The sequence below is a fragment of the Oncorhynchus mykiss genome, chromosome 11 (genome assembly GCF_013265735.2).
Source record: "Oncorhynchus mykiss isolate Arlee chromosome 11, USDA_OmykA_1.1, whole genome shotgun sequence".
NCBI lineage: Eukaryota > Metazoa > Chordata > Actinopteri > Salmoniformes > Salmonidae > Oncorhynchus > Oncorhynchus mykiss.
Genome location: NC_048575.1, coordinates 84,709,384 through 84,720,246, shown reverse-complemented (window position 1 = coordinate 84,720,246; position 10,863 = coordinate 84,709,384). Strand labels below are relative to the sequence as shown.

Below are 10,863 nucleotides of genomic sequence, written 5' to 3'. Positions count from 1 at the left end.
GTTGGGAAATGTAGTTTTACAACAAGAAACAACAACAGAAAGATGTCTAGACTTACATATAATTATCAGTGGCTTTTGTAATGGTACATATGCACACAGCACAGCTCCTTCGGGAAAGTCAAGGAATAGACAAAGCTACACAGCCTTTGTGAATAGTGAATGATGTGGTTCGAGAGGAGCACGTTTTCAATTTAATTTCGATGTATTTATTTGGCATGTTTTGTAACATTACGTTGGAAACTTTGTCAGAGCGGGCACTGTAATAACGAGTTTTCCACACGCACGAAGACACTTTTTTTCTCAGTGATTTCTGAACATTAGTCCCGCCTTAGAACGGAGAAAGTAATAACTGATGTATTCTTTAACCAATCATTTTACAGTTTAGTGGTATTTTCATGCGGTCTCGGCAAATCAAAAGAGCCTGAACTTGAGACGTCAAAAAAACAGAGAGGGAGGGACCGTACAGATAGCAGTCATATTTTAAAGCAGAAATATATATATATATATATATATATTTTAGACTGAATTCCGTTTAGTCTACCGTAAGGTAAATAGAGTTCAAGTTTACTGTATTTGACAAATAGTTATACCGAATGTTTATTGGCCGTTACGTTGCTAGCTAGCTTGTTATTAGTAGGTTACAGTACATTTGATTTGAAGTTGGTGGCATGCTTTTGCTAGCTAGCTAACTTAGCTAGCTACTGTTAACTACCGTTAGCCACTATTCGTTCTGTTGAATTATCCGTTTTTTATATCATGAGTTGGGGTGTTAAAAAAAACTGCTTAGTAAATCCTAATAAATGTCATTTATTCTGCGTGATCACATTTCACATGTCAACTTTTATTTCCCGTCCCTGACGGTTTATTTTGGTTGATAGCAACGGCCACCATATTAGAAGTTAAGCAGAGAAACGGTCGTTCAGGGAAGGAGTGATCCAATCAGCGCTGCTCGTCCCCCAACATCTGTACACGATTTGATCAATTTTTTAGCAAGAACGTAAATGCTTTGCCATCATTTCATGCATCCACGTATTAACATAGACACTTTTTTTTAGCGAGTTGAGATGACAAATGTTTATGAAATAAATAGCTACTTTGCAACAGCGTTGACAGACCTGCAAAAGTTGAGGCCTGCTTTCAGATTACATTTTTGGTCAGGAAGTGACAGCTCAGCTCGACCGTCCTCGTTTTCAACTGTGATAAATAACATGCCAAACCGTTATCTTCGCCATTTGTATTGTCTTGTGTAAAGCCTCTACGTTGTTTAAGTGATTTAGACGTATGCGTACTCTGGTTTGCTTCACTAAGCTACTAAACAAAACATTTTTGGTTGGAATTGACGAAACTATGCGCCATTAAAGCTCACACATTCGATAATCCAGTTATGCGGGTAATATGCGTAGCTACAGTAAATTAAATAAAGATATTTATCTAACTACACCTTCCCTTGATCCTAATGAAACACTTCGCATATGCACGTGTTGACAGGTCAGTCAGCTGGGAGGAGGCGTGTTGGGTTAAATCAGGACATTTTTATGCAAATGTAGACGCTCCGCTGCTCTGCTTCGGCTGTTTCAAACCCTGTTTTCCTTCCCGTTTTTTATCACAGGGACATTCCACGATAACAGAATGATGTAAACAAAACCAATGATTGCAAAGTTAAACAAACTATACCAGTGTATGCACAAGGACTACTTTTAACAGTTTCCAGTGCACATTTTCCAAAAACACATTTACTTGAACACCGCTCGGGGCTTAGTCTGACCCCAAACTACTACATGGGGTCAGTTCACTTCCATGAAACGTTTGCTATGTTGTGTTACGGTTTGTACTGAACTGAACTCGTTTCCCTAAAATGTTGTTCAACGTTCTTGAACAGACTTTGAGTTACATTTGCTCCATTTGGAAACAGAATTATGGCACTACTTTTACAGTGGAAATTGTTAAATGTAATCCTTGTGCATAGAGTTGTATGGTTTGTTTAACGTTGCAATTGTTTGACATACATTTAAAGTGAAAAATCTGAGTTTCAGCATCATTCTGTTACTGTGGAATTGCCCCACACTGTTTAGTCGTATCATCTAAAAATTCACACTTATTTTATTAGAAATACTCATCCTATGATGTGTAGTGACCTATTTTGATGTATAGCCTATTATTTGATGTCTATTCGCAATTACCAATAATGATTAGTGTCTGAAATATCAAGCTGACTTACAAAAAGTAAAAAACATTTATATGTGGTTTATCAATAATAAACAAATCAATAACAACAAAATGATGAAATAAATGTAATGACTAAACTTCCTCCTCTCCGGTGTAGTACAGTCAGTCAGCCAGCCAGTAGATCAGTAGATGTCCACTCCTACGGAGCATGCGGGTGGTATGTCCCAGCCCCACCCGGGTCCCTCTCCGTGCCCAGGCCGGTCCCCAGGACCAGGCCCCTCCCCTAGCTCCGGACCCCCCAGCGGACCCCCCAGCCTACAGGGGCAGGGGGCTGGGGACTACCTTCAGGACACCATGCTCCCCATGCACCAGGTAACCCTCAACACTACAACACACCCACAGTGCTGAAGTTGCTGTATGATACAGTATATAAAATATGCCACAGATATCCTATTGAATGACTATATGTAATTGTATAATATGTGCGCTATGCACTTCACTAAAGGCGAGCCACAGTATCCCAGGTTGATGTGAATGTGTTTCCAGCCGATGGAGGGCGTTGATGAGAAGGGGATGGGAGATGAGACGAACTATGGCCAGATGAAGGGAGTTGGGATGAGGGCGCTACACAGCGGAATGGGCCCTTCACAGAGCCCTCTGGACCAGCACATCAACCAAGGTAACACAGCGACAAAACACAGCACAGCAAATACAGTAATGTAGAAAGCTATATACACTGAGCGTACAAAGCATTAGGAACACCTTCCTAATATGGAGTTGCACCCCCTTTTGCCCTCAGAACAGCATCAATTTGTTCTACAAGGTGTCGAAAGCATTTCATATGGATGCTGACCCATGTTGACTCCAATGCTTCCCACAGTTGTCAAGTTTACTGTATGTCATTTGGGTGGTGGACCATTCTTGATACACAAAGGAAACTGTTGAGAGTGAAAAACCCAGCAGCGTTGCAGTTCTTGACACACTCAAACCGGTGCGCCCCCCTTTTGCCGTTCAAAGGCAGGTACATCTTTTTTCTTGCCCATTCTCTGAATGGCACACAAACAATCCATGTTGTTTTATCTGTGTGTTTGTTTTTAGGATTTTACTGCTAGCTTGGGTTATCTTATGTGGAAGACAGTTCCATGTAGTCATGGCTCTGTGTAGTACTGATTTTACTGCTATCTTGGGTAACTGATGTGGAAGAGACTTCTATGTAGTCATGGCGCTGTGTAGTACTGTGTGCTTCCCAAAGTCTGTTCTGGACTTGGGGACTGTGAAGAGACATCTAGTGGCATGTCTTGGGTGTCTGAGTGTGTGTTAGCTGTTTGAACAGAGAGTTTGGTGTTTTCAACACATCAATACCTCTCAAAGACAAGTCATGATGCAGTCAATCTCTCGACTTTGAGTCAGGTAGATTTATCCCATGTAGAAACCTTTTTCGTGACTTTGAGTCAGGAGAGATTGACATGCATGCTATTGATATTAGCCCTCTGTGTACATTTAAGGGTCAGCTGTGCTGCTCTGTTCTGGTCCAACTGTAATTTACCTATGTTTATCTTTATGTCCCTGGGCAGTAGTCCAGGTGTGATGAAACTAAGGCCTATAGGACTTATTTAATTGATTGTGATGTCAAGAAAGCAGAGCAGCACTTTATTACAGACAGACTTCTCCCTATTTTAGCTACCATTGCATCAATATGTTTTGACAATTTACAGTCCAGTGTTACACCAAGCAGTTTAGTCTCCTCTATTTGCTCTGTTGCCTCATTTACTATCACCAACACATTGATCCACGTCCTTATTTATATTTTCTAATATTTAGCTCACATATCTGAGGTCTAATGTTTAACACACATATAGCACACATACCTGATGTATGACACACATACCTGATGTATAATCTACGGTTTAAAACACATACCTGATGTATAACACACATACCTGATGTATAATCTACGGTTTAAAACACATACCTGATGTATAACACACATACCTGATGTATAATCTACAGTATAAAACACATACCTGATGTATAATCTACAGTACAAAACACATACCTGATGTATAACACACATACCTGATGTATAATCTACAGTATAAAACACATACCTGATGTATAATCTACAGTACAAAACACATACCTGATGTATAACACACATACCTGATGTATAATCTACAGTACAAAACACATACCTGATGTATAATCTACAGTACAAAACACATACCTGATGTATAATCTACAGTTTAAAACACATACCTGCTGTATAATCTATAAAACACATACCTGATGTATAACACACATACCTGATGTATAATCTACAGTACAAAACACATACCTGATGTATAATCTATAAAACACATACCTGATGTATAATCTACAGTACAAAACACATACCTGATGTATAATCTATAAAACACATACCTGATGTATAATCTACAGTTTAAACACATACCAGATGTATAATCTACAGTTTAAAACACGTACCTGATGTATAATCTATTAAACACATACCTGATGTATAATCTACAGTACAAAACACATACCTGATGTATAATCTATAAAACACATACCTGATGTATAATCTACAGTACAAAACACATACCTGATGTATAATCTATAAAACACATACCTGATGTATAATCTACAGTTTAAACACATACCAGATGTATAATCTACAGTTTAAAACACGTACCTGATGTATAATCTATTAAACACATACCTGATGTATAATCTACAGTATAAAACACATACCTGATGTATAATCTACGGTTTAAAACACATACCTGATGTATAACACACATACCTGATGTATAATCTACAGTACAAAACGCATACCTGATGTATAATCTATAAAACACATACCTGATGTATAATCTACAGTTTAAAACACGTACCTGATGTATAATCTATAAAATACATACCTGATGTATAATCTACAGTATAAAACACATACCTGATGTATAATCTACGGTTTAAAACACATACCTGATGTATAACACACATACCTGATGTATAATCTACAGTACAAAACGCATACCTGATGTATAATCTACAGTACAAAACACATACCTGATGTATAACACACATACCTGATGTATAACACACATACCTGATGTATAATCTACGGTTTAAAACACATACCTGATGTATAACACACATACCTGATGTATAATCTACAGTACAAAACACATACCTGATGTATAATCTACAGTTTAAAAGACATACCTGATGTATAATCTATAAAACACATACCTGATGTATAATCTACAGTATAAAACACATACCTGATGTATAACACACATACCTGATGTATAATCTACAGTACAAAACACATACCTGATATATAATCTACAGTACAAAACACATACCTGATGTATAATCTATAAAACACATACCTGATGTATAATCTACAGTACAAAACACATACCTGATGTATAATCTATAAAACACATACCTGATGTATAATCTACAGTTTAAAACACATACCTGATGCATAATCTATAAAACACATACCTGATGTATAATCTACAGTACAAAACACATACCTGATGTATAACACACATACCTGATGTATAATCTACAGTACAAAACACATACCTGATGTATAATCTACGGTTTAAAACACATACCTGATGTATAACACACATACCTGATGTATAATCTACAGTACAAAACACATACCTGATGTATAATCTACAGTTTAAAACACATACCTGATGTATAATCTATAAAACACATACCTGATGTATAATCTACAGTACAAAACACATACCTGATGTATAACACACATACCTGATGTATAATCTACAGTACAAAACACATACCTGATGTATAATCTATAAAACACATACCTGATGTATAATCTACAGTATAAAACACATACCTGATGTATAATCTACAGTACAAAACACATACCTGATGTATAACACACATACCTGATGTATAATCTACAGTACAAAACACATACCTGATATATAATCTACAGTACAAAACACATACCTGATGTATAATCTACGGTTTAAAACACATACCTGATGTATAACACACATACCTGATGTATAATCTACAGTACAAAACACATACCTGATGTATAATCTACGGTTTAAAACACATACCTGATGTATAACACACATACCTGATGTATAATCTACAGTACAAAACACATACCTGATGTATAATCTACAGTACAAAACACATACCTGATGTATAATCTACGGTTTAAAACACATACCTGATGTATAACACACATACCTGATGTATAATCTACAGTACAAAACACATACCTGATATATAATCTACAGTACAAAACACATACCTGATGTATAATCTACAGTACAAAACACATACCTGATGTATAATCTACAGTACAAAACACATACCTGATGTATAATCTACAGTACAAAACACATACCTGATGTATAATCTACAGTACAAAACACATACCTGATGTATAATCTACATACTGTTGTCTCTCCTGTAGGCTACATGCCCCCACAACCCTCCCCCCTGGGTGTCCCAGAGCACGCTTCCAGCCCCCTATCCAGGGGCGGCCCTACGCCTCCCATGCCCCCTCAGATGTCCCCCGTCCCGTCGGGCTCCATGATACCCCAGATGGACCCCCAGTCAGCCATGGGTCCACAGGGGCCTCTTGGTCGTGGCTGCTCCTCCTTCAGCCCTGTCCAATTACAGCAACTCCGGGCCCAGATCCTGGCCTATAAGATTCTGGGGCGGGGCCAACCGCTTCCTGAAAACCTCCAGCTGGCGGTCCAGGGCAAGAGGAGTCTGCCCACCATGCAGCAACAACAGCAGCAGCAGCCGAGCACTGGCAGCCCCTACAGCAGGCCTCCTGGTAGGTGACACTTAGGGCCAATTCCAAATGGAGCCCTAGACCCTATGCACTTGTGGAGATCTGAGAGGTATTGACAGGTGTTCGTAATATAGCAACAGCTCCACCTAGACCTCTTGACAGGCTAGGTGGAAGTTTCACCATATTGCTTAGGCTAATCAAATCCACTCAGATCATCACAAGGGGTCCTACTAATCACCCCAAACAACCCTAAACAACACCAAACAGGTACCCCAAAGTAGCCAACACAACCTCAAACAGGTACCCCAAACAGGTACCCCAAAGTACTCCAAACAGGTACCCAAACAACCCCAAACAGGTACCCAAACAACCCCAAAGCACCCCAAACAACCCCGAACAGGTACTCCAAACAGGTATCCAAACAGGTACCCAAACAACCTCAAATCACCCCAAACAGGTACCCAAACAACCCCAAAACTCCCCAAACAGGGTACCCAAACAACCCCAAAGCACCCCAAACAGGTACCCAAACAACCCCAAAGCACCCCAAACAGGTACCCAAACAACCTCAAAGCACCCCAAACAGGTACCCAAACAACCCCAAAGCACCCCAAACAGGTACCCAAACAACCTCAAAGCACCCCAAACAGGTACCCAAACAACCCCAAAGCACCCCAAACAGGTACCCAAACAACCTCAAAGCACCCCAAACAGGTACCCAAACAACCCCAAAGCACCCCAAACAGGTACCCAAACAACCCCAAAGCACTCCAAACAGGTACTCCAAACAGGTACCCAAACAGGTACCCAAACAACCCTAAAGTACTCCAAACAGGTACACCAGACAACCCCAAAGCACCCCAAACAGGTACCCAAACAACCCCAAAGCACCCTAAACAGGTACTCCAAACAGGTACCCAAACAACCCCAAAGCACCCCAAACAGGTACTCCAAACAGGTACCCAAACAACCCCAAAGCACCCTAAACAGGTACTCCAAACAGGTACCCAAACAGGTACCCAGACAACCCCAAAGTACTCCAAACAGGTACACCAGACAACCCCAAAGTACTCCAAACAGGTACCCAAACAACCCCAAACAGGTACTCTAAACAGGTACACCAGACAACCCCAAAGTACTCCAAACAGGTACCCAAACAACCCCAAAGTACTCCAAACAGGTACACCAGACAACCCCAAAAAGGTACCCCAAAGGGGAAGCCTGGCTTGCAACCTTTTGGTTAGTTACTCCAGGTAGTGGTGGAAAACACTGCCAAAGTACCCCAAACAGGTACCCGAATGTACCCCAAACTTTTAAAGATCTGACCCAGGAGAATGCAGCCCAGTAGTGAAAATACAGGTTGGATTCACATAGTTGGCAGAATATAATCTTAAAGGGGAAGTTCACCTAAAACCACTTCTGGGCCCTTTTGATCACTAAATTATTCCATGTGTTATTTCATAGTTTTGATGTCTTCACTATTATTCTACAATGTAGAAAATAGTAAAAATAAAGAAAAACCCTTGAAAAACCCTTGGTGTTCTAAAACTTTTGACTGGTGGTGTATATAAAAACGTATGTGGACACACCTTTAAATTAGTCGGTTCTGCTGTTTCAGCCACACCCATTGCTGACAGGTCTATACAATCTAGCACCCAGCCATGCAATCTCCATAGAAAAACATTGGCTGTAGAATGACCTTACTGAAAAGCTCAGTGACTTTTTTTACTCTGTTTAAGTTTTGAACATACACACACACAGACAAGACAAAGAAATATAAATAATATACTCAACTAGAAAAAAAAAATAATAATAAAAAATAGCTTTAAACATACCATACTTTAGACAAGTTAAACACACCAGGCAGAAGGCTACAGAGGTTAAAGGGCAATCTATAGTACAGGGACAGAGCAAACACCTCACCATTGTTCCTGTAAACAGTCAAGGGATAAGGGTGGAGAAATGCAACCACTCACAGAGAGTCATGGCCACAGACCGACCAGCCACTGGACAAAAAAAAAGTTTACAATGCTTTAAAATAAAAAAATAAAATGATTATTCATGTAGGCGTGAACAAAATGTAAAAATAACTGGGAAAAACAAGCTCACACTTCAGTCTCTGCCTGGGCAAGATGAACAAGGCATCTGCGGACCACAATCAATAAGCACATGGACCTTAATGCCCCCCCCAGCAAAAACACAGAGAGGAGCTCCTCCAACCCTTAAGTCACAGACTTATTTTAGTATTAATTGGAATGCCATCAGAGGATGGACTGTTTAAAGTAAGACAGGAATGGAGCCCAAGCCTCATCAAACAGTTTGGGGTTCCCACGTGAATTGAATTGAATTTTTTCTAGTTTCAGAGAGCACAACACATCCCTCACCCAATATTTCTAAGATGGGGGAGCTGCCATCTTCCAGTTCTGTAGTATTAGCCGTCTAGCTAAAAGAGTTGTATAAGCAACAGTGTCCGACTGGATTCTTGATAGGGGGGTACCCATGGGCAGTACTCCAAAAAGGGCTGTAAGGGGAGACGGATCTATAACAGTGTCATATATATCAGAGAAACATTTAAATATTATTTCCCAGAAACCTGACAGTTTATGACAGCCCCAAAACATATGCAACAGTATGGCTGGTTCCACCTTACATCTGACACAGGTAGGATCAAAATCAGAGAATATTCTTTCAAGTTTGGTCCCCGACCAGTGGATACGGTGAACCACCTTGAATTGAATGAGGCTGTGTCTAGTGCTAAAAGAGGACGAGTGCACCCCGTGCAGCACAGATTCCCAGGCGTCTTCCCCAAGTTCCTCCCCCAAATCCTTTTCCCATCGAGTCTTTAAAGGCACCAAAGAAGGGTTCTGTAAGTCATGAATGATTGCATATACATCTGAAATTGCGCCCCTAGGATGCTTGTTCAGCTCCAAGATGCTCTCTATAGCTGTATTCGCAGGCCTATTGGGAAATCCAGGTGGTTTAGCCCTGACAAAGTTTCTAGTCTGGAGATAGCGGAAAAAGTGGGATTGGGGGAGATTGAACTTTTCCTGCAGCTGAGAAAAAGAGGCAAATGTATCATCAAATAATAATTGGGCTAGCGAGGAAAGGCCTAGTGAGTGCCAAATGCCAAAAGCCCCGTCATTCAAAGATGGAGGAAATAAAATGTTCTGATTGATTGGGCCTGATAGAGAAAAGCCTCGGAGGCTAAAGGCTAAACGGAACTGATTCCAAATTTTAAGAGACTGCTTTACAATTGGGTTGGCACACCTTTTGCCTAGGGACACTGGGAGAGACGAGCACAGCACAGAGGAAAGTGCTGCAGGTTTACACGATTCAGACTCCATCTGGACCCAGAGTGGTCTAGGGCCAGTAGGATCAGTCCAGTAGTATGTCTGAAAATTTGGTAGAGCTAAACCCCCCAATGACCTAGGCTTCTGTAAATGTTTTCTACCAATCCGTGGTACCTTGCCATCCCAAATAAAATGCATGAATGTTTGATCCAGTGAAATAAAAAAAGATTTTGGAATAAAAATGGGTAAACATTGAAATAAATATAAAAATTTGGGCAACACATTCATTTTAATGACATTAATCCTTCCGATAAGAGAAAGGGGTAGCGAATTCCAAAAAGTAAAAGATTGTTTCAATCTGTCTGCTAGAGCAACAAAGTTTTCCTGAAATGAATATTTCCTTGTCACTTTTACTCCCAAGTAAGTGAATTGATCCCGGACAATCCTAAACTGAGAACTTGTGAAAGAGCACATTAAAGCAGCCTTGTTTACCGGAAAAAGCTCACTCTTGCCTAGATTCAGCTTGTACCCTGAGATAGATCCAAACTTTTTAAGAACAGATAGGGCACGTGGCAATGAGGGGTTGGAGATAAACAAAAG

At 40.1% G+C, this 10,863-nt stretch overlaps 1 protein-coding gene across 9 annotated transcripts in view; it reads left to right on the top strand.

Moving 5' to 3' along the window:
* Positions 1-440: 440 nt before the first annotated feature.
* The window catches only part of smarca2 (SWI/SNF related, matrix associated, actin dependent regulator of chromatin, subfamily a, member 2), a 217,922-nt gene continuing 207,499 nt past the window's right edge, over positions 441-10,863 (top strand). For all 9 annotated transcript variants that reach the window (XR_005034778.1, XM_036936591.1, XM_036936589.1 and 6 more), the window contains exons 1-4: positions 441-547; positions 2,324-2,538; positions 2,713-2,845; positions 6,647-7,015. Coding sequence is in view for 8 of the 9 variants with exons in the window: in XM_036936591.1 (XP_036792486.1) it covers positions 2,356-2,538; positions 2,713-2,845; positions 6,647-7,015 (685 nt within the window). In the remaining variant the exon portion in view is untranslated. The remainder of the gene's footprint in view (positions 548-2,323; positions 2,539-2,712; positions 2,846-6,646; positions 7,016-10,863) is intronic.